At 48.9% G+C, this 23,221-nt stretch overlaps 7 protein-coding genes across 7 annotated transcripts; 4 read left to right on the forward strand and 3 right to left on the reverse strand.

Moving 5' to 3' along the window:
- Positions 1–397: 397 nt before the first annotated feature.
- On the forward strand, positions 398–3,231 carry PHATRDRAFT_41214 (predicted protein; the record flags this gene model as incomplete). Its single annotated transcript, XM_002185115.1, has 2 exons — positions 398–3,033; positions 3,123–3,231. The coding sequence occupies 2 exons, from the start codon at positions 398–400 to the stop codon at positions 3,229–3,231; spliced, it is 2,745 nt and encodes a 914-aa protein (XP_002185151.1).
- Positions 3,232–11,403: 8,172 nt separating this feature from the next.
- Positions 11,404–13,426, forward strand: PHATRDRAFT_50296 (predicted protein; the record flags this gene model as incomplete). The annotated part of the gene is made up of 3 exons (XM_002185116.1): positions 11,404–11,808; positions 11,844–12,754; positions 12,858–13,426. The coding sequence occupies exons 1-3, from the start codon at positions 11,702–11,704 to the stop codon at positions 13,424–13,426; spliced, it is 1,587 nt and encodes a 528-aa protein (XP_002185152.1). The 5' UTR covers positions 11,404–11,701.
- A 2,584-nt stretch (positions 13,427–16,010) lies between these two features.
- Positions 16,011–16,769, reverse strand: PHATRDRAFT_51271 (predicted protein; the record flags this gene model as incomplete). The annotated part of the gene is made up of 3 exons (XM_002185200.1): positions 16,011–16,310; positions 16,423–16,503; positions 16,595–16,769. The coding sequence occupies 3 exons, from the start codon at positions 16,767–16,769 to the stop codon at positions 16,228–16,230; spliced, it is 339 nt and encodes a 112-aa protein (XP_002185236.1). The 3' UTR covers positions 16,011–16,227.
- A 633-nt stretch (positions 16,770–17,402) lies between these two features.
- On the reverse strand, positions 17,403–18,202 carry PHATRDRAFT_50298 (predicted protein; the record flags this gene model as incomplete). Its single annotated transcript, XM_002185201.1, has 1 exon — positions 17,403–18,202. The coding sequence occupies exon 1, from the start codon at positions 18,195–18,197 to the stop codon at positions 17,403–17,405; it is 795 nt and encodes a 264-aa protein (XP_002185237.1). The 5' UTR covers positions 18,198–18,202.
- A 206-nt stretch (positions 18,203–18,408) lies between these two features.
- On the forward strand, positions 18,409–19,847 carry PHATRDRAFT_50299 (predicted protein; the record flags this gene model as incomplete). Its single annotated transcript, XM_002185117.1, has 5 exons — positions 18,409–18,513; positions 18,572–19,127; positions 19,198–19,432; positions 19,508–19,604; positions 19,694–19,847. The coding sequence occupies 5 exons, from the start codon at positions 18,409–18,411 to the stop codon at positions 19,751–19,753; spliced, it is 1,053 nt and encodes a 350-aa protein (XP_002185153.1). The 3' UTR covers positions 19,754–19,847.
- A 997-nt stretch (positions 19,848–20,844) lies between these two features.
- PHATRDRAFT_2819 (predicted protein) lies at positions 20,845–21,741 on the forward strand (the record flags this gene model as incomplete). The annotated part of the gene is made up of 2 exons (XM_002185118.1): positions 20,845–20,928; positions 21,016–21,741. Coding segments are annotated over 2 exons (810 nt in total), but the record flags the coding sequence as incomplete, so codon positions are not given.
- Positions 21,742–21,848: 107 nt separating this feature from the next.
- On the reverse strand, positions 21,849–23,111 carry PHATRDRAFT_41220 (predicted protein; the record flags this gene model as incomplete). Its single annotated transcript, XM_002185202.1, has 1 exon — positions 21,849–23,111. One exon carries the CDS (start codon positions 23,109–23,111, stop codon positions 21,849–21,851), a length of 1,263 nt encoding a protein of 420 aa, XP_002185238.1.
- Between the last annotated feature and the right edge of the window lie 110 nt (positions 23,112–23,221).

Genomic DNA, 23,221 nt, shown 5'->3' on the forward strand with positions numbered 1-23,221 from the left:
GTTGGTGGCGTCGACTAGCGTAGCCTAGCGATGAGGGAGGTAGTTGCAATTCGCCGTGCCACTGTCCAGAGCCGTCCGAGACTATTGTCGTGTGGTGGGTGTGATGGACGTACCATTGTCACAACACGTTACGGATGGAGTGAACACAAAAGTACAGCCACCATTCTAGTATACCGGTGGTAGGTTGCAGAACCGCAAACTGTGACACTGTGACAGTGATGTTTTGATGTCCAGTCTCGTTCGAGATTTCCACCGACCCTGACCCTACCTTCGCTTGCCAACCCTCACGATATCGTCCCTTCCTTCCAATGCACCCACCGTGCACCTTTTTTCCGGACCATGGGAGGAATATTACATCGCACCGGGATACCATACCCATTCCTCACCGTACCTTGTCATGTCTACCACACCAGTCCCCCTGCAGTTGACGTCCTTGGTGAACGTGTCGGCATCCCAACAACAAGAACGATGCGACGGGGAACCAGCGTACCATCCCGAGGATTCCTACCAAACCCTCCAACGACTCTGTACACGACGCCCGTCGACTACCAACGACACCACCATTGCATCCTCCAGTGACTACGTGCACCACGGGAGTATCGAAACCCTCTGGCAACGTCGACGGGACGGTACCGGATGGCGTGTCGTGGTACAGAGTGGACTCGACGACGGTCGCGTCCTCGACCAACAACACACCAACGCCCGCGCACGTAAGACCACCAGCACCACACACGCGTCCTTTGTCATTCCACAAGATGCCGCCGCTGTTTCTACATACGGAGGAGATTGGCAACCCAATCCAGCACTTGTATGGACCTCCTTTGCGACCGATACTACGCGTGATCCAGCGCCACACACCGTCTTGTGTGTACTCGTACATCCAACAACCCTCGTGCTCTACGACGTCTACCCCGATCAATCCGCTACCACCATACTGACGGGAGGAGAAGGATACACCATATCCTTGCCGTTTGAATGTGCCGGTCTGTACAGTCTCGATCAAGTGGGGGGACTCTTTCTGCAGCGGATGCCCGACGCCGAAGATACTCAAATCGATGGACCGCACCACCACGATGAATATGACCATAACGACGACACACACGAACAAACCCTACCACACACCGTCGACGATGGTTTTATCCTCCAGGCTCCACCCCGTCGTCACCGGAATCCACCCCGGTTCCCCAACGACGAACTGGACGATAGTGTGTCACCGCGTATTTCTCGACAATCCCCCCGTCCCGCACCGCACACTTCCCCCCACACACCGTCCTGGCTGCCTCACCTGCCACCCGTCGCCAGTTTGTTTACCCTGCAACATCCTCTCGCGGACGTGTTGCCCGTCCGGCAAGTATCGACGAGCAGTGTGTTGCACAACAATCTGGTCACGGATGTGCACGAAACGGTCTTGTGGGTGGGGACGGCCAAGTGGAGTGACGACAACAACATTACTCGGAATTCATCGTCACCGCAGGCACAGAAACAAGTGCTCATGGTCACCTTCCATCAAGTGCACCAACGACACGCCGTATGGGTCGTGCGCGAGGCGCCGCCGGCGCCTTCCCAAACCATCCCTCTCCACCAAATGTCCCACGCATGGCACCAAACGAACCATACCGCACAGGAGTGGGAAGTAGGAGGTGACGACGTCGACCTCTGGCTTGAGAGTGTGGAAACTGCGGCAGGAACCGGTCTTCTGGTCGGAGGCAATGCCGTGCATTTGCCGCCCACCGTATCGCGTGATCAGGCTCTGGCCGAAGCACTCGGCGTCCGGCGCACGCCCCGTCAAGCCATCGACGCCGCGGTCAATACTTCCGCGGCCCGCTCCCGACCGCGTACCAACGACCCTCGATTAGCGCCGAACTCGTCTTTTCTGTCCCCTCATAATCGTTCCACGCTATCCGTCACCCAGGAAACGTCAATCCTCCACGAATCCAATGGTCGATCGCCGGGGGGCAATGCAGTGGCCAGTAGTCCCTTTGCCTCCATGGAGCCCAAGATTGCCGTTGAGTGCGTCTATCGGGAAGAGCCCAGCGCGGTGAGAGTTCCCGCCACCAGTGTCTTTTTGGCATCTAACGTGTCCGGCTCGGGCACGCTGACGCTATGTCTCCTTGCTGCCTCTAGCACAGACACGCAAGAATTGAGCTTGTTGGCGTTGCAGCCCAACGCCCAAGATGGTTTTCAAGTCACTTTGATAGAGCGGCGTGCCTGTTCCGGGGCCCAGCCAATTCAGTCCACCCCGGTCCCGGCCTGTTTTGCACCACCCATGGTCAATCGCCGGACGGAAATGGCCACGGATATATTGGTGGCGGATCCAGACGGAGCCTTGGTACTGTACCGCGCTAATTTACCGATTGCGTCCGTCACCGCTCCCTACCGTGGCCCAGTGGTCAATGTACAGGATGGATTGGGCGATCGCGTGTCGATAGTGTTCGGGGACGGGGGCGGGCAACAGATCGTACGCGCCACTCTTTCGTTGGCGTTGGAATCTAGTCCTTTGACCCGGGATGCCTTGGCGGTTTGGGACGCGGCCCTTTTTCCACGACCGGAAAACCAAGCGTTCGCGTTCGCGTTGCGGGCAGATACGGTCCGCCTGGCACAGGCGTTGGCAACGGAAGCGACGGGCCGTGTGCGATGCGACATGGCGTGGACGGCGTTTGCTGCCGTTTTCGAACACATCGTGGAACTAGCCTTGTGGGGGACAAGGTCTGAAACAAATCCGTCCGCCAAGGTACAGTCTACGACTTCGTGGGAAGCTTTGGTGGGTTCCGACTACCATCGACAGTACAAGGATCAGGATCAAGGTTTGCTTTTCAAAACAACAACGCCATCTATAACACTTTCACGAGATGACGCGCCACGAGCGCTACTAGATTCCATCTCGTCGTTGGCAGCCACAGTACTGCGTTCTCGGGAAAATGGACTCCCCATTGTTCCGCCTTTATTTGATGCCCTCCTGTTTTTATACGAAGAAAACAAGCTTTCGGTCGCGCATCGAGCAAAGCGACTAGTCCCTCTGTCGAAACTGCTTGGGTACGTCTGTCACGCATTCTCCTGGGCCGAGAAAATGACCCCCACAAGTCCATTCTTAGAGTTCTTGGCCACTGACGTTGGCACTGAAGTTCTAAGCTGTACAAATACAATTTTCCCCCAGTCCGCTCCCAACAACATTTCGTTTACGTCGTTGCCATTGCCACCATCTATTCTTACGTGGATCGGGCTGAGAATTGATGGGAAGACCGAACGTGGCCCGATCTTCGATAGCATCTCGGACCGAAACGCCGCGTGCCACCGATCACGATCGATGGTGCGAGTCTACCAGGCCTTATTTAACGATGATAGTGAACATGCTGAGCTCTCTGTGGTGAGGATTTTGCTGGAAGAAGGCTACGGTAATGCCGCCATGCTCCGAGACGAGATGCCTGTTGGGGTGGTGCTCCCACTTCTAGAGGTCTTGAAACGTTGTCGCGCGGACGAGAAATTGCTGGATACTGCATCCGCCTGGTCCCCAGAGGCATGGTTACTTATAGGGCGAGAAGATCTCAGCATGAACGCATCGGGTCGGAGGTTTTCGCCTCCACCAGCACATGCTAGCCAGGCAGCTATTCCTTCGTTTCATAAAGATGAGTCTGACGAGACAGAAGCACCTTCTACAGACGACGATGCAGATGGGTTGCAGAACCTCGAAATTGTATCGTCTGTGCTCTTTCCAGCCGACAATCGCATTCGTGAAGCCGCACGTCTCTTACGGTCGTCGAAGCCCGCTTTCTTACGGGTACCGCGCGCGATTGAAGTTTCCGATCACGAGTACGAGAAGAAGAAACAAGCTAAACTGCTGCTACACAGTCGCCGTGTATTGGCCTTACCTATTGGGCGTGGAATGTTAACGATCGGGAGTCTTGAACCCACTGGCGCAGAACCACTGCGTGTCCCTGAGCTTTGCTTCAAAGCTCGAATTCCTCCAACGAATGCAGTTTTGGCTCTCGACACGAGCGAATGCCCTGCAGACTTAAAAGTGTGGCCAGATTTCCACAACGGAGTGGCAGCTGGTTTAAGACTGCCTTTGAGCGATGATGGGTCGAGTACAAACCGTTTGATTACTCGCACTTGGATAATCTACAATAGGCCGTCGAAACCTACAGTTACGTCAACCGAAGATAGCAATACTGAAGGCAGCACCATTCATGATTCGAAGACTCATGGACACGGGGGCTTCCTTCTTGCTCTTGGGTTTAGGGGTCATCTGACGGCTCTCGAGATGTCTGACATCTATGAGTATTTGACCCAGGGAGCTGTAACGACTACTGTTGGTGTCCTGATGGGTCTCGCAGCCAACAAGCGAGGGACCTGTGACATGGCCGTGTCCAAGATGCTTTGTCTCCATATTCCAAGTTTGATACCACAACACTTTAGTGCAATTGATGTTGCCAGTGCTGTGCAGGCTGCAGCAGTGACAGGCGCCGGCCTTTTATTTCAGAGGTCTTCTCACCGAATGATGACAGAATTTCTGCTGAACGAGATCGGGAAGCGTCCCGATAGTGATATGAGCGTCTCTGACAGGGAGGCATATACTCTTTCTTGCGGAATTGCGCTTGGAATGGTGAATTTGTGTCTCGGTGAGGATTCGAGAGACGTGGAGAGGGCGGCAGGTATCTCCGACCTTCGTGTGGAAGAACGTCTTTATCGATACATGCTAGGAGGTATTGACCACGACGAATCACAACGAACTCGCGAATCCAACGAGCGATTCAGTGCTTCAGACACAAACGACAATGGCGATATTGAAAAGTGCTCTGTCGTATACGAAGGTCTTTCAATAAACACTGATGTAACTGCTCCAGGGGCTACCATTGCATTGGGTTTGATGTATATGAAGACCGGAAATAGAACAGTTGCCTCAGCGATGGCCCTTCCACAGACGCACTTCTTGCTCGAGTTTGTGCGGCCAGACTTCCTTACACTTCGTATATTATCCAGAGCGCTTATTCTGTGGGCTGACGTTACTCCCACTAATAACTGGATTGAAAGTCAAATGCCCATCGTAGTGGCCAGAGCGTACAAGGAAATGCAAACCGCTGCACAGAATTCGATGGATGGACTATCGCAGAAGCCCCGTCGACCGATAGAGTACGATCGTCACGCTGTCAGACAGATATATACCCATGTCCTCGCTGGTGCATGTTTTAGTATCGGTCTGCGCTATGCTGGAACGGGCGACCAAAAGGCGAAGGCTGTGTTGACGGAGAGGATTTTTGAGCTCAATGGCATGAGGGAAGGTGCAAACGCTGTAGCTACGGCTTGCAGGCCAGACCTTGCTATTCTGGAGACATGCCTCGGTCTGGCCTCAATATCCCTGGCCATCGTTCTGGCGGGAACCGGAGACCTCGACGCATTGCGCCTCTTCAAGGTGATTCGATGGCGTGTTGACGAGAGCACCAACTACGGCAATCATATGATCTACGCAATGTCAATTGGTATTCTTTTTCTTGGCGGGGGGACTTCAACCCTCGGGCGAGAACCAGAGGATATTGCTGCTCTAGTATCTGCTTTCTTTCCTCGTTTTCCTGACTCGAGCTCGGACAATCGTTGCCATCTACAGGCACTACGTCATCTTTACGCTCTTGCAGTAAAAAAAAGGGAGATTGTGTCACTCGACGTCGACTCCGGCGAAAGAGTTTGCGTCCCGATTCAAGTCTTTTCCCAGTCTCCCCATATAAAAACTCCGTTCCTTCTCATGAATACGGAGGACAGTATTCTTTCGGTTCGTGTTGTGTCCGATTCATATTACCCACTGCGCTTGAATCTCGTGGACACGCACAGATACAGCTTCTTTGTTAAGAAACGGAATTTTGGTAACGCTTCCCATACTTCCGAGCTCTCTGTTGCAATGAAAGCAGGAGGCTCTTTCTCATCTGTGTTTGCGCGGCAATTCCTCTCTTCGCGAGCTAAAAATGGTTCGGATTTACATCATGTATCGAATGTGTGGAACGATTTGGGAAGCAGAAGTTCCCAAGACACGTTGATGATCTGCCTGTCACTTTGCATCGCCTCTGTTTCCGACAAGAGCTTTGAGGTTTCTCACGGAATGGAGCAGCGGGATCTTGGACTTGTCCGAAAATACTACCAGAAGTTCCCTGGCGAAGCCGATACAATACTAGACCTTCATTTCCTCGCGAGACTAATGGAGACCTCCGAAAGGATTTCGGCGGGAACGAAGCTGACACTATAGCCAAGAAAACGGTAAGTGAGCTACGTATTGACTGCTTTAAAGAGAAGAGAAGTAGATTTGAGCAACTATCCATGTCTTCGTCTAGAGTATATAAGAGTCCAAGAGAGAACGTTAAATGCCGCGAACAGGACCATCAATCACACGAGGCGCCCCGATGATATGGAGATCGAGGAAGCCGGACAGGAGTGGAGAGTCACTGTCCTAGATTAGAAGCGATATTACATCATTCCACTCCTGAAACCTCAAATGAGAGGAAAATTCTAGGCTCAACCGATCACGACCTCTGTGTGTGTAATATTTAATCCAGAACCACAATACTTCGCGAAAACGTCGGATAACATCATCTTGGTTGCCGCTGTTGTAATTGTTTTCATGTGCGCTTTGTCTTCGTCGCGACTGCCCCACTTCAGCTGACTGCTTCGCTTCATCCATTGTAGATATCGCACAGCTTGAGTAAGCGAAAGACCAACTACATCTGCGTCGTTGTTGCCGTGATTCGCTCTCCGCTTAGATTCTCTATCTTCATTGTTCATTTGTCTCAAGTCTTTTAATACTTGAGAAAGCGTCAATCGTCAATAGGCAAATATAACAATGACAACTGCAGTATTCAGACAGCATATGTTCTCGTGGTTGATGCTTTGTAGATCAACAACGCCTAGGAGATCACGTAAAAGTCTCGCTTGGTTAGCCGCGAGAAACCAGCTCAAACGCTCAAGTGTATTAGGTAGGTAAGTATTTGAGGATAAAGAACCACCCGACGGAGAGAAGATCCAACCAACGTGACCCACGCCTTCAAACAGTCCATTAGACATGACAGTATATTGATGTGCAGTAAATTTGGCTTGTAAGTAGTATTCTGCAGCATACTGGATGTTGGAAACCAATCACATTGATAAGATTCGCTGCAGTCGCTTTCCGCAACAGAAGAACGCTCACTGGTACTGTCATTCAGACTGTATGATTCTGTATCCCACCACAAATGTGTCAAGTACAACCTTGGCATACTTGACTGCTGACTTGCCCAAGCTGCTTCAGGTGCGGATGAGTCCCCGCCGAGAGAAAAAGGATGAAAGTCGTCTACAGAGGAGAGATGTTCCAAACTCAGCAACAGCAAATGGATGAACACATTGGAATCCACAAGATTTGCGGCGGCTACGCTTAAGAGCTTACAAAAGCGCTCCTTGTCCAGTTTACTCAATAGGAGTCTCACAACCTCGGCATTTCCTTTGCCAAGTTTGCCCAGTAAATCAAACAATCTGCAGACTGCCGGCACAATGAAGGCGGTCACTCAAAATTTCTTGCACCAAATGATATAGTAAACCGGATTAGGCAGTAAACAATTGCTCTCCGGTAGATGATCCTCAAAGAAATGACTCAATACAGCTGGCAAGCCAGAATCTGTAAGGAGACTTGTCAGACTCAGCAATGAAAGCCTTTGTAATGTTTGAGATCAAACCAAGTTTTGGAACAGCCACATTGCTATCTGAGCTCCCAAAGATGACTGCATGCTCATCATCACTCAGTAGACAATATCTCCCTTTATAATTATCACAGTCCCTATCGCAAAAGTTATGGAGAAGTCGCAGGAACTGAATGCATATAGCACTCTCCAGGGTACATTTGCACCCTGGACTGTGAATTCCAATGGTTCACCACCAGTGTTGGCATTGTTTGCGTGTGCTTCAGCATCTGCTTCTTCTGTTGAAACATTTTCAGTCCACGGAAGACGCTGAAACATGTCATTCAAAACTGGGATTATGCCTAATTGGTCAAGTAGATCCTGGGCATCCAGTTTCCGCCAGCCTCCTAACAGAGTACACAGGACAAACAAAACTATGATTTGATATGGGCCAAGGAGCAGTGCATTGAACTGTAGGGAATTTGCAGTGTCTTCCGGTGTATTGATGAGCTGACCTCTTGTTTGACAACCTCCAACATTGAGAGCAATCTCAATGCCCTCAGAAACTTGGCCCAACTCCTCAGAAGGAGTGTGGTAAAGCCTCCTAAGAAGTATTAGATCTGTCAAGATGCTAGCTACCAAGTTGAAACCTTTGATGGTAGCTTTGTTGACTGAAACACAACTTTCCACTTCCTTGCCTGCATCCTGCAATTCAACTTGGCGGCTTCTCCCAGCCGGAGCATCCTGGCATCAAGATTCCGCACAATGATTACGTCTCAGCACAACACCAGCTTGTTGTGCCGCCTGTGTAACTTGTAAAATGGGGCCTAGCTGATCTGCTCCATTGCAATAGTTCTCCATCAAGGAAATCCGCCACCAAGCCTAGCCAACTCAAATTGGGATCATCCTTGACCAGCAACAACAGTGCTAGCTTGTCCTGGTGCTCAATTTTGGGCCAAGAATGCAGCTCACCTAGTCCAAGCATTATGAGGGTGTCCGCCATGAAAGGAAAGTGTGCCAAGACATGGTTGAAAGCCATTGCAAGGATGGGTCAAAGTTCATAACTCACAAGAGTGCTACTAGATGCATTATCAAGGATTCATCATCCCCAAGTAAAATTGCTTGATTCATATCAACAGTAGAGTCCCGCCCTGAGAGGACTGCCCTGTTCCTTTGCAATTGCAACAACCCCAACAACTTTAGAGCAGTCAAATTTTCCATCAATTGACAATCTTCAGGTTTGAATATGAGCAGCGCCAAAGCACAACAAAAATGTGCAAGTTGTTGACAGTTGAATTCTTCCCAGAGCGTGTACAAGCCTGGAATGTTTCCCAAAAAGAATGTTGTGTTCAGATTTGGTTGTCCACTGGGGTGGCAACCCACGTGAGTCATGGCTTCTACCAACTGCGGTTGCGACAATGACAACTGGGATAAGACACTCAAAATTTCTTCGATTAAGGCAACCGCACACTTGAAACATGAAGCGCTGGCCAGCAATGTAAACAGGAAGGGGAGGAAGGCTCCATGATCCAAAATAACCTGTTCTTCTACCAACAAAGGAATGGCATACACAAGTTTGCGCAAGGATGCCAAAGCTTTGTTGAAGCAAGATGCCAATTGTGTAGCAAGAATTTGTTCACTCAAATTGCAGGCATCATTTGACATGGACACCTCCTGTCCAACAAAGCTCTTTTCCCGGAACATTTGCATCAGGATTTGTACACCTCCAGCTTGGACAAAAGGATCCTGCTTGAAACCTAACCACCCTCCACTAGTGTAGTATTTTGGTGTGGTTGGTGGAAGGTTTGCATTGCGGACAGGGGCATTGGTTTGGTGAGAATTGTGTGTTTGCAAAGGATCACCAATCAACCGTGGCGCCAGTCATGAAACAATAATTTGTGTTTCAACGCAGTTGCCAGAATCAATAGCAGCGGCCAAAAATGCCACGTTGGTTGGTAGGATACCGGCTGGCCCATCCAACGCTTGAAAGAGCGCATTGCCCCCCATTGCTGTCAATTGGCGTGTGGCGGGAAGTTGTTGCCAAAAACAAGATTTCCCGGTACTTTATCTTGCCAAGAGAGAGTACACCACGTTGGGGCCAAATTTTAGTATTGCTACTATGACCACCACTCATTGTTGCACCAGTTTGGAAACAACCGTTCCCTTGCATTGATGCATTGCTCCCACTGGTGGCTACACTGCTATGTTGGCAGTGTATGGCGCCACTGCTAGAAATTGCTGATCCCCGCCGGCCTGCACTCAGAAACAATCAATCCACATTGTGTGTGTAGCACTGCAAAAGTGGTACTGTTGAAGTACAACGCGAGGGTCCCACCGTGCATATTGGATTGGGAAAGCAACAGGAATCCCTGACGGCCTCCAGGAAAGCTGCCTTGACTACTCCTCTGCCGGAAAGCATTGTGTAGGTGATTGCTGCCACCCCCACCAAAGGTAATGTAATTCTCCTGGCACCTTTCAAACTGCCTTGTTGACACAAGTTGTGCTGGAATATGTTTCCACAACCACGTTGATCTGTGATGCTTCTTTGATGGTCAAGCGTTTACAAGGTCAACCCTAGCTACAATTTGGGATGGCGGGACCATTGGAAGCTTTGGTAGTGATCAGCAGCAAAATTCCGTTGCTGCGGATTGTACACCCCATCCAAAACATTGTTGAGTGGATCCGTCCCGGATGAATGTTGCGTTATGGCGGACGCGTCGTGGCAAGGTTTGGTAGCTGAGCTATTTGTTGTCTGCGTGTATTTTGCTCCTTGCTATTGCTGGCGTAAAATTTGTTCCGATTTTTGCTGTGTTGCTCCCAATGCAAGGCTTAGCTTTTTTCGGCAGCGCGCCGCGGCAAGAGCTGGCATAATTGCACAAATTCAGGCAGAGGATTGCCTTGGCCGCCTTTTGGCGGTTTGTATGTTGATGCGGTCGCTGTCAACCCGTCTCGTGGTGAACGCGGCAATGGCTGGGGTGCGGCCTAGGACAATGGCGTCTCCTAACCTTGGCCCCAACTGACCACAAGTGTCGAACTTCGGCGTCAAAAACTTGCCTTTGTCAGTGGAAATGCTAACGGGTGTTGGAAAGATCACTGACAGTTAATCTTTTGTTGAATTGACAGATTCTAGACCACCAGCGACTCAAGAAATAGAGATGGCAAATTTTTTCAACAGTCAAAGAAGTGCGAACTCTTTTCGACTACCACTGGATGGGTAGGAGTCTACTCTTTATATTTAATCAGAAACAATCTAGACAACATCTTTCTGAGTGTGACGTAGGCCAGTCGTGTCCAGAGATCTCATTCGGAGAATGTGGGGTATTCGGCCATCCCCGGGTTGGTGGGAATGGGTTTTTCTGGTCGAGGACCCAATGGCGACAGCAAAACTAGTATCATAAGGCGTACTGTCCGCCAACGTTTCAGTCGATAAATCGGAATCCCGGATTCATCCAAAGACATATTATCTTGTGGTTTCATTGGATCTAGTGTATCTCACATTGATACCTTCCAACACAAAGTTGCCATGCAATTATCCGATTTTATATCAGTGGCACTAATCCTTTATGAATACGGTTCTCACACAGATGTGTCTCGGCCAGAGCAATTCGACACGGTAGCGAATCGAACGCAAGGGGTAGGAATCTTCCTTTCTCTTCTCCGGTTCAACTTCTGCCGTCACAAACAACTCGCACACACCAACAACAGAGACCAACGAGGGTTTGTGACACTATTCATAGTCCAACCGCAGTGAGGAAACCACGTCTCTGGTATATTGGAAGCCAACCAAATCAAAGAAATTCAATCAAAAATATAAGAGGTGGACCACAACCTCTATACAAACGCAATGTTTCGCGTCGCCAGCCAAACGCGGACATGGTTTGGCCACCACCGTGTCGGATACGTCCCGCTCCCGGGGTCGCGAACCTTTCTTTCCGCGACGCGTAGTACACGCGCGTCCACCAAGATCCGCAACGGTATTCCTCTCCGCATCGCGTCGCCGCCACGGTGGGCTCCACTTGTGGGATATCTCGTCAGCTGTTCCTCCGGCATCCTCTACCCCGCAGTTTGGTGCGATGACCACGCAATTTCCGGACACGGTAGCAAACACCACGCCCCAATCGCACCGATCCATCGGCACGGGACGCCACGACGCCGCAGTTGGCGCCGCCGACTCGCACGGGTTTGGCGAATCCTGAAACGGGTACTCCAACTCAGTGTGACACTCGCACCCGTCGTGTTGCTGTATCCCATTGCCCTGTGGTTCCACGCCGCGCAAGCGGCCAACGACGACCCGGACAATGCGAACGGTGGGGGTATGTTGGCCAAGGACGCCCGGCAGATTGTACTCACCGATACAAAGCCTGCGTCGGGATGGTTGGGATGGTATCTACAAATGTGTCTGACCTGCGTGGAATGGAGTGGCGCCGCCGTCATTAAACTCATGCAGTGGGCCGGATCCCGCCCGGACCTGTTCGGACACGAATTCTGTGTCGTCTTTTCGCAACTGCAAGATCACACCACGCCGCATCGATGGGCCCACACCGAAGCCAAACTGCAAGAAGCCTTCGGGAAGGATTGGCAAAACAAGATTCGGCTCGGCGACGTCATTGGTAGTGGTTGTATTGGACAAGTGTATCACGGGCAAGTCCTGTCAACAGACAACGATGGTGGCGGCGCTTTGGGTCAAATGCGCGACGTGGCAGTCAAGGTGTTGCATCCTAATGTTCAGTCAGATATCGAAGCCGATCTAGATTTGATGCGGTTGGCAGTCCGGGCCGTCAAGTACGTCCCCTTCGATGTCTTTGCCAATCTCAAATGGCTCAATATGGAAGGCGTCGTCGACGAGTTTGCTCATCTGCTACAGTTGCAGCTGGACTTGCGCCAAGAGGCAGCCAATCTAGAACGTTTCAATGCAAACTTTAAGGACGTGCCGCAGGTAGAGTTCCCCAAACTGGTGGAAGGCTACGTACCCACTAAGAACGTTCTTGTCGAATCATTTTGTGTCGGTGTGCCGGTTCTCAAGTTCGCCCGGGAGAATCAACACAATCACAACCTCATGCGGGCAATTTGCCAAACCGGAATTCGAGCGGTGTGCAAAATGATTTTTCTCGATAATTTTATGCACGGTACGTGAAGCACAGTGAATGGAACGCAGGGCATTTTTTGTTGCAATCTGGCGGCATACTTTAACCCCAACTACCTTCTCATGGTATACATTACTATCTACAGGTGATTTGCATCCAGGAAACGTGTACATTTCCCAGGACGGCAAAAAAATTATCCTGTTTGACGTGGGAATTGTCGCCGAATACTCGGAGGAGGACCACCGAGCAATTGTGGACGTGCTAGCTGCCTTTATTCGCAAAAAGGGCCGAGTCGCTGGACGCCGAATGATCGCAGATTCCAACAACCGTTTGCGGGGTAGCGGTGATTATGCGCGCGAGGAAGAAAGGTACATTGACAAAATTGAAGAATTGACCATCAAAGCGAGCGGGAAAGATTACTTCATGGAACATCTCGGGACGTACATTTCGTACATTTGTGACGCAGCGGCCGCGCATCACGTTATGATGAATCCTTCCTTCATTTCGGCTGCTCTGGCCGTGAAAGTACAAGAGGGCATTGCATTGGCGCTGGACCCTTCCATTAATCTACCCAAGGTTGCTATTCCGGTAATCATTGAGGCCGAGCGACGACGAGACGGGCTGATCAAAAGCGCTTGCAAAGTTTTGGGTGTAGATGAATGGATATCGTCCCACTTTGGTACAAAACAGAAGACCAATTGTCAGTCACAATAAATGTATTATGTTAATTGTACTAATTGCAATGAGAGAATACGGAAAAATCACGCTGATTCTCGCGGGAAATGCTTTCTAAGTAATCTTTTTAGTTAAGAAAAACCACATATCTTATGTTCGATCACAAGGATTGTTTTCATGTGGGCATCCCTTCACATTTACAGTCAGTTGCCTCCAATGGTGACAACTTGGAGCCGGCATTGACCAATGCAAAACATTAGTAATTTTCCGACCAACAAAAGTCAGAAACACAACTACTATGAAGCTAGAAATTGTCAGCCTTGCCGTCTTGGACGGACAAACGTAGTGTAGAAAATCACTTGCTGCCAAAGTATATTGCAGGTGCGGTGTATGTCCGTTTACTCTGGACCGTTGGCATTTGGTTGTCACTTTGCACTTCATCTCTTCCATGCGAGGTTTGGCGCTGGCCGCCACGGGACGCGACGCGTCGATCAAGCGGGTATTTTTCGCTGTTGTGGATTGCATCCAGAGTGGGCCCCGTACAACGCGCTTTCGGACGGCGGAATGCTGTAATGGCGCCACCCTTGTTTGGAGAGCCTCCGCCCATATGGTCAACAGCTTGTCAATTGTCAACCACTCATTCGACACGCACGCATTGGGAACCTTGGACATTATTGTCCCCAGCATCGTGACGTTTGTTGCGCTCCTGACCGCCCGTGGTAATTTGTATTCTGATCCTTGACGACGGCGCCCAGGTGACTAAAGGTAAAGCGCTGAACGTCCTGACTGGTAATACGCACATGATTCCCTTCTAGTTGGGGCAAACCAAATGCCAAGGCTTTGGCAGTGCCCCAGTCGATACCTTCGCCATTTCCCGACGCCCCTGAAAGATTTTGGCCATTTGACAATGCAATTTAAAATTGGCTGGAACCGTTCCAGCTCGGATTCCTATCTCGCGCATAGTCTCAACCTCATTGCTGGTAGGACGAATACGACTAAGTCCACCTGGAGCTTAACCAATCCGTCTCTTTTTCCACATTCATCCTGGAAGCTTCAAAATAGCTTTCCAATGTAAAGTCACGGATCTCTTGACATTCTTCTTTGGATAAGGTTCCTTCTTCAATCAATCACTTTTCGAAAATATCCAGGGTTGGTGGGTGACGAGAGATTTCCTTATAGAGTTTGGGTTGCGTAAAGACCGGCTGATCCCTGTTGTGACCATTATCATGGTAGCAGACCAACTCAATTACATCCATGCCCTATTTGTGACGCCATTTGACGGCGGTCTCGAGTGCCGTCGACCCCCTTTGTGACAGGATGAATTTGTGCCGATCCCCCTTACTGTCAACGCCTAGCGTTGCTTTCTGCGCTTTCTCCTTTTTGTCGCCGCTGCCCAATATCTCAGCCAGTGTTGTACTTCACGTTGTGGCAAAAAAGAGTTGGCTGCTGGGTGGAGAGTCAAAAATTTCATGGAGGGAACTGCTGAATTGAATCTTAATGGCTATTAATAGTATTTGGGGTTTTTCTTTACTAAAACGATTACTTAGAAAGTATTTCCCGTGAGAGAAAAAACACTTAGACTCAGTGTGATTTTTCCCAAATAGCGAAAATTTCACCCCTGCTCATCCCAAATAGCGAATTTTCTCAATTGCAATCTAACAGTAAGCGATGATACGACCTTCGTTCTACACGAGTTCCATGACATATTGTCTCGCACAAAAACAAAGCGTCCAGCCGGTCTAAAAAATCCCCTTCGCGTGCGAATTATTCACAAAGCCCGCCCGAGTCAGCTGCTGACGGTGGCGCTTCGTACTATCTGGGTCCAAATTGTTACCATCCCAATTGCTCACCACTCTGCCTTTCGAATTTCGAATCGTCCCATCCACGCTGGTTAGTCTTTCTCCATCTTTGTAGACCCACCGTCCCGATTGTCCTCGCGGCTTGAGTTTCACGGTTGAAATACGTAGGAACGAAATCCGATCATGGGCTATTTTGAGTCGGGCTTCGAGTTGTTCTTCCTCACTGCCTTTGCCGGCGGCCACCGGCTTTCGAAAAGACTCGCGCAATTCCAGCCAAGATTTTCCCCGATCCTTTTCAGGCATTTGTTTGATAATATGCGCCAGATCACGGTACGCCCTTCGAATAGCCACAACAGAGGCTGATGACGCCATCATGGTCTAAAGGTTTCGGAAAGGGAACAGTAGTCTCGCAATTGGAGAGACGAAAATTTGTGACGACAGCAAAAATGAAAAAAAAACGAAAACAAACGGAGCAGAAATCTAGGGATATTGCACACGGAACTTGGAATCGCTGGTTGCTATACTGAATAGCTGGTCTGCCCAAGCTTACCGTGATCTCCAAAAGGAGGAAACCGACGGTACCTTTGTGAATGAAATGACGAGTCTGTAGAAAGATAGACTCTATCTCGTAGAGGCCATATATCAGAAAGCTTCCTCAACTACTATTACTGTCTGATGCGCTTGTACACACCAAAGGAAGGCGAACACCGGCTACCAATAGCGGTTGTAGGAGAACGAGCCACCGACCACAAAAGCCAATCTGGCTCACAGTATGATTCATTCTTCTCTAGCACGACATTACGAAAGCGGAATTCTGTCACAATAGCGATACAAGAAAGATTTTTAGCAGAATCATAAAAGGCCTTGCTGGCTATACATTGTGAAAGTTTTGCTGCATGCTTGAATTGAATGTATTTTACTGCGTTGATGACCTGAACCCAATTGATGCCGTGCTGGAGATCTATCGGCTTCGTCTGTAGAGCATTCGTGTACAGCTCATGAAGTATAAGAGCAATATGTATAAAATTGCAAGTTCACGATCTAGGCATAGCTCAAGACTTCAATTTCAAACACCAACTCTGAGTTTGGCATGATACCCCAGGCCGGGAACCCTCCCGGGCCGTCTAGGACACAAAAAGATTAGCAGCAACAGTAAATAAGAAAGGGTTTTGCAGCGGTCCCTGTGGTCGATCTGTCAATAACAACGGGTCCCCTTTGCGAGAAGACCATACTTACAAGCGTAATCTGGACTGCAGTGAATCTTGGCAATTTCACCGATACTCATATCAATTACACTTTCGTCCCACCCTTTGATGACTGTTTTTCCAAAAATTACGGCACAGGTCGGTGAGCCAACTTGTGCAGTTTCTTCCGAAATACACGTAAAGACCGAGTGACATGAGTTTACCTTGTCCGAGACCAACCGCAAAAGTAAAGGGCTCTTGACCGGGATCTTTCGTGCTCCAAAACTTTTGCGTCAAATCGCGATTTTTGCCGTATCCCGTACAGTGCACCGTCACTTTTTGACCACGTTGAGGCTTAGCGCCACTACCGCTTTGGACAACTTCCTTGGTGAACCCCATGGCTTTCTTAATCGTTGTACTGCTAGCGCTGCTGATACTACCAAAAGATCGTAATCCTGATCTAGTCGCGACAATAAATAGAAGAGTGAGGATCGGTTTCTTCAAATGATATTCTCGCACTCGCAAGGAAAGATTCTGTACGAACCTTGCAGCCGAGGCTCATTTTCGTATACATCGAGCAGCAGAGGGGTCTCGACCGGGATCGATCGTTGCTCGCGCAAAACAATCGCTACAAATCCAGGATTGCGATCCGATCGCGGATTTGGATCTTGTGCCCGACTACATTACTCTATTTACAGTATACTACCATACAATTAGTATGGTCGTGAGGATTTTACTCGAACAGAGGAATCTCGAGTTTGGAATGTTTTTATATATAGTTTTGGTTGTATCTCAAACATTTTGACAGTGCACCTCTTCACCGCGCTTTCCCACAAAATAATCCGTTGCCTGTGAATGAGTAACACCCCATCCTTTGTAGTAATGTAAGACTTTGACTCTATTGCAATTACCTTATCAATTATACTAGCAATTCTTAGTAGTAATAGCGTTATACTGGGCGTAGGAAGACTATTCTTTGCTGTCCTTCGTACCTGTATGCTTGGCTGGAGAAATTCCGGGAATGGCCATTGATCACGCTAAGCTGTGAACAAAGGCTTCAGTGTTTGCGATAGAAGTGGTCCGGCATTCTCTCTCTAGTAAATAGCCAAAGGGAACGCGGCAGATGGGATTTGCATTTTGGTTGACCAAGGGCTTGACGTCGATTTCATCCACAGGCAAATCCAGCCTAAACCGTTGCAAGATATGTCTCCCTTTCTGCAAACCCTTATTGATTGACAGGATCATACGGTTTAAACCCTTTTGCTGCTTGACCTTGTTATGGTGCTCAGCTATGGGAGTTGGAGCTAGAGGAGGCTTGGACGTAAATAAGCTCGCTCTTTTGTTGCCAATGGCGCTCGTTGATTGCGGGAAGAAGTAGCCCACTGCCAGTATAAATAAGAGGCCAACAACGACAGAATACAAGCAGGAACGTTCGGTTGAACGTATCCCGAAATCGGTCGGTTTTGCGCACGTGATAGAAATGGATGATTTGATCGGCGAACTCATCGTATCCGCAGTACTCCCTTCAGTAGCGACAGGAGTCTGTAATTTTTGATCAATAGTAGTTTCTTGTATCTCGCGCGTTTCTGTATCCCCGCCTTTGTGAGGACAAATGTATCCCAAGTCCAAATTCGTGTCCGGAAGGGTGGACCACTGAACTAGAGCATCGTATTTGCTATCGTCCTCCGGGAAGAGTAAGCTACGAGGAACGCCATCTCTTTGAACGGTCATACAACTGCCCATGGCTTTTGAGTGCAGTTTCGGAAGATAAAGTGCTCCGCAAATGAGCAAAATGATCGACAAAAACCAACCTAAACCGGGTGGCATGTCAGTGTTTGTGACAAAACCCATGCAGCGAGATCTATCCAGTTTTCTTTCGAGGGAGCTCATTCTTTCTACCATGTTCTCAAATTCCGTACATGGAACACAACCCGGATATTTGGCCACTGACAACCATACGAAACCAGCTGCAACGAACGCTTAGCTAGAGTGTACTTGCTTTGATTGGATGGTTTCGTACGGTATGATACTTGTAATTATGTTTTTCAAAATTTACAACGAAACAGGAACCTGCGGTCGCAACGTCGGCGATGATTTTGGCCCCCACCGACCATGGAATCACTTCGCGACCCGCACATCTCGAGTAGGAATTATTTCTCCTCGACGGCATAAAGATGGGTGCATTACTTTCGTGTCTTCAGAATGTGTCCGATGCGGTTGCAGACGCTCAGCAACCCCAAAAGCCTCAACATCCACAGCAAGAACAGCCGACAAAGGCGGCAGATTTTTCCGCTTTGAATCTCAAGTCAATGAGCATTTCTGATGCTGTACAAGAGTGTTGGAAAGTTGACCACAACCGATTAAAACCAGACATTGACTACGTTCTTAACGTACAAAAAGGAAAAAAACCCTGGTGGCCCGAAGATAAGGCCGTTGACCCACTGTTCACGAGAGTCAACGCGAACGTATGGAAAAAGCCTACTTTCGCCGCGTTCGTTGCCCTTCTCGACAATTACCAATCAAATACTGGACAAGCCGAATCAATGGGCGACAAAGAACGAGCAGAAATTGATTATTTTTTGGACGCCGTCATGGAAACGCAACCAATGCAATTATGCCACGCTTATTGTCACGCTCAGCAACCCGAAAATATTCCGTCGGATAAGGCCGCATTCAAGAAACTGTTGTTCCGGGTATGGTTCGAACTTTACCGGCGGGAACGCGGAGGATCTCTGGACAGCTCTGGATTCGAGCATGGTAAGAGGTAGTTTGTCGGCCAAGCACCGTTCACCCGCTTGGGCTACGTCTCACTGCATTTTTAATTCAGTTTTCGTTGGTGAGATCCGAGACGACAAGATTTCTGGTTTTCATAATTGGATACAATTTTGCATAGAAGAAAAAAAAGGAACCGTTGATTACCGCGGTTACATCAAACCAAAATCGAAGACCAATGCCGATACCGACAGCAACGACCACGTTTTGACATTGCAATTCCACTGGAAGGGTGTGGAAAAGCAAATAGGATCTATTTTTATTGGCGTGTCGCCCGAATGGGAAATGTCGTGAGTTTACAGATCGGGTTGCTCATTCACACCGAAAAAACCGGTGTTGCTCACGTTTCCTCCGTTTCTGGGCAGAATCTATACGATTTGCTTTCTATGTGGAGGCGAAAAGAATAAGCTTGATTTGCGAACTGGAAGCGATATTTTCGAAATAGAAATTGTGTGCCACAAGGTAGGTAGTGCAGAGATAGCCAGCACAATGGATGCTACCTTTCTGGATGGTATACCATACTAACAAATATTGTCTCTATGGTTCGGCAGATGCATCGAGACCGAATTGGAACCACGTATCCCTATGTGTTGTCGCATCACAATAGCTAAGCTTATTCATTGCTTCGTCCTCAATCAAAGAAATACAATGATGTTTCAGTTTGCGCTCTAGGTAGCTTTTCGTCTTGAATCTAGCGATTCAAGCTTCAGGAGGCGAAGAATAGGATTCACGTAGTATCATTCCTCTAGCTAGGCCGTCTAGTTACAAACTGAGGAGTTTTTAACTGTGAAAAATACAAAATAATACACTGTAAGTGCCGGGATTGATGCTATTTGGCGAAGCCGTGAACTTCCCAAGATAAGCCAATTGCGCCACGTTTACGGTTAATTGCAACCCACAATCACAGTACATTGACTGTAAAACCCAAAAAAGGCGGAGTTGTCAGTACCGCCAGTCGTATATGATCCATGTCACTCAAAAGATCCATGTGCAGGAGAAACGGCAAAAAGATTTCCTCTTTGTGGTCCAATAACAAGACGCACAAATTTCTCAGCCAAGGCAGTCCTACATCCCTGTAGCTCATTCTGACCATTCGTCCTATAGTGACTTCATCTTTACAACCATGGACCAGCGCGTTGACGTATTTTATCGCGAGATCTTTGGCGACCTTACGGTGAATCGCGAAGAGGCCGCCGAGCTTACCGAATTCCTACAAAAACTTCAGCCGCCGCCGGATAAGTTGCCGTGGTTGCGCGCTACTGCCTTTAAAATTGGTTGCGAGTTCATCACGGAAGACGATCATGAGAAGAATGTCTCCTTGCTCCGCACCATCAACTTTATTGTGCATTCTATTGAAACGGTTTGTATGGAACCCAAGCCACTCGAGAATACGGTGACTTTGGACGAGGAAGCCGTGGAGGAGTTTTACAAAGGCGTTTATGATGGTCTCTCAGTCGATCAAGACGAAAACTCGGAGCTCTACACTTTCTTTAAAGAAACCAACCCCCCGGAACCCCAGGCGCTCGTCACTACTCGCGCCTTGGCCTTCAAAGTGGGATGCGAACACATCGGAGAGAACAAGGACACCAATGTTCAACTCTTCCGTTGCATCAACGTGGTCCTTCACGCGTTTGAGATGTGCTGCTTAAAGCCAAAGCACTTAGAGCTCAAGCTGGAAGAATCGGTAGATCTAGGTATGGATATATCCGCAGCCGTCCAGCATTTATGGAACTTGGACGATAACCGTCTTGACCCTGAAGCCGACTATACAATGAATGTTCAAAGCGTAAGTTTTAATCTCAGCACTGTTTTGTGCTTTTCAGTCGTTCTTTTCTGCTTGAACGCTCACCTACGAATCTTAAACTGATTGCAGGGCAAGAAACCGTTTTGGAAAGAAGATGGCGCAAATGATCCCCTCTTTTCGGCTGTCGATCGTGCCTGCTTTCAACGCCCGACATACGCAGCGTTCATCGCCTTGCTGGACAACTATTCGGCCGAGACCGGAGTCGCAGAAGTTGTGTCGGACGCGGAACGTAGTGAAGTGTCAACTTTCTTGAACGCTGTCATGGAGACGAAACCGATGCAGTTCTGCCACCAGTATTGTCGTGCTAAAGACCCAGACGGTGTTCCCTCCAGTTCTCAAGAGTTCAAGGGCCTTCTCAAGAAGATTTGGTTTGATCTCTACCGTCGTGAACAGACTGGTGATTCGTCTGGATTCGAGCACGTTTTTGTGGGCGAAGTCAAGAACGGTGAAGTTAGCGGATTCCATAATTGGATCCAGTTCTATTTGGAAGAACAAAAGGGTGGATTGGACTACCGTGGCTACATCAAACCTCGTAGTCAGACCGATGCGTTGGCGGATGCGAACGACTACTTGCTCAGCTTGCAGTTTTCGTGGCACGGGGTAGAAAAGTTTGTTAGCACGAGCTTCATTGGTGTTAGCCCCGAATTTGAGCTTGCCCTTTACACCATGTGCTTTTTGGTTGGAGAAGAGGAGAACGATGTCGAACTCAACACAGGCGGAGCCGAGAACGATGCCTATGGGCTCAAGATCAAATGCTACAAGATTGCCCGGGATAAGGTCGGGACAAGCTTCCCCGAAGTGACCTCGCACTACGAAGACTAACGAGCAATGCATGTCGAGGATTAGTATATAAACTTATTTAATTCTAGTAAGCGTAATGATTAGCAACGAGCAACTGACCTTCACTGATCTTCTGCCGAACCAGAAATTGTTGGTCGCTCGGTTTGCCACAAAGGCTTTCTCGAGGGACCTTTTCCCAAAATCCAGCCACTGACTTCGGTCACCAAAGCGTTGAGTTCTTCCTCATTTCCAAATGATGCGGATTCCAACCCGCCTGACGCCTCCTTAGCGACGCCTCGCACTTCGTCAGGTAGTTCATCGAGGCCCAACTTGAAATAGACGGGTGTCAAATGCGACCCTGGCAAACCCGACACATCGGGACCTGCCCCGTTGCAAGCTTGCACAAAGTTCTGCGTCGAATCCAACATGTCGTCATCGAAAACAAACAGGCGCGTACGTTCCTGCTGTTCTTCATCATACTTCAACGTTAGTAACCTCTCTGTCTCCATGGGGTTCGGAGTGAAGTCCAACCCAATCGAACCCACCGCCATTTCTGCGAATGAAAATACCTGATCCAGCACTTCAGGTCGAATACCACGGCCGATACCAATATTTTTTTGCAGTTGATCGGCAAATGTTTTGGCCATACCGATGGTTTGGCTAAATCCAAAATTGTTGAAACTCATAAAACCAATGCCATCATACGTTTGCTCTGTCGCTGCCATGTAGATGCTGGACAACTTGCACCCCAATGAATGCGCAATGCAATAGGTTGGCAAAGTTTTCGGATACAGTTTTGACGAGTCCTCTTCACAGTGAAGTTTTGCCTTGCGCATAAGTTCCCCGACGCTTTTCGCCAGTCCAAAGTGGTCCAATCCCACAGCGTAAGGCGCCGCAATCACCGCAGCGTTCAGCCGGTCCGAAAGACGCAACAAGAATTCGTTGTAGGCTATTTGGGGGAATTGTCCTAGGCCGGCACCGCCAACAAAAAAGATTACACAAGAAGGGTTCGACTTACTGGGTGGTTCTAGCAAGTATACGAAATCTTGCCTCTCTTGTAGGGGAGGAACATACGTTTCTGGTGGTTCCTCGGAGACTTCCTGTGTGTCACGATCCAAAATAATTTTCGACCAACGAGAAGTAGGCTTTGACTTTTGCTGAATCTTCCACTGCTGATCCAAACGAGCTAGTGTGTTGGTAAGCTCAGATCCTGCACCATCACTTAAACCACCGCCTCCGACCATGGGGAGAAATGTCTTGGTGTATTTGAAAGGATGGCGCGAAATTTCCTTCGTGGCTTGGAGCGACCCTATAAAGGAGGCGCCCGAAAAACTGGAACCTAGCGCCAAAAGTGAAGAGCACACATACACACAGCGTAACCGCATTTTCAAGTGTGATTTTGGCGTGCTTTCGCTCTTTAAATCCCTATGGAGAAAGAAAGAGAGTCGAAGAAGCTGACTGTGAGTTTGATGTGACATAAGTTTCGTTTTCTTCG

The sequence above is a fragment of the Phaeodactylum tricornutum genome, chromosome 28 (genome assembly GCF_000150955.2).
Source record: "Phaeodactylum tricornutum CCAP 1055/1 chromosome 28, whole genome shotgun sequence".
NCBI classification, from domain to species: domain Eukaryota; phylum Bacillariophyta; class Bacillariophyceae; order Surirellales; family Neidiaceae; genus Phaeodactylum; species Phaeodactylum tricornutum.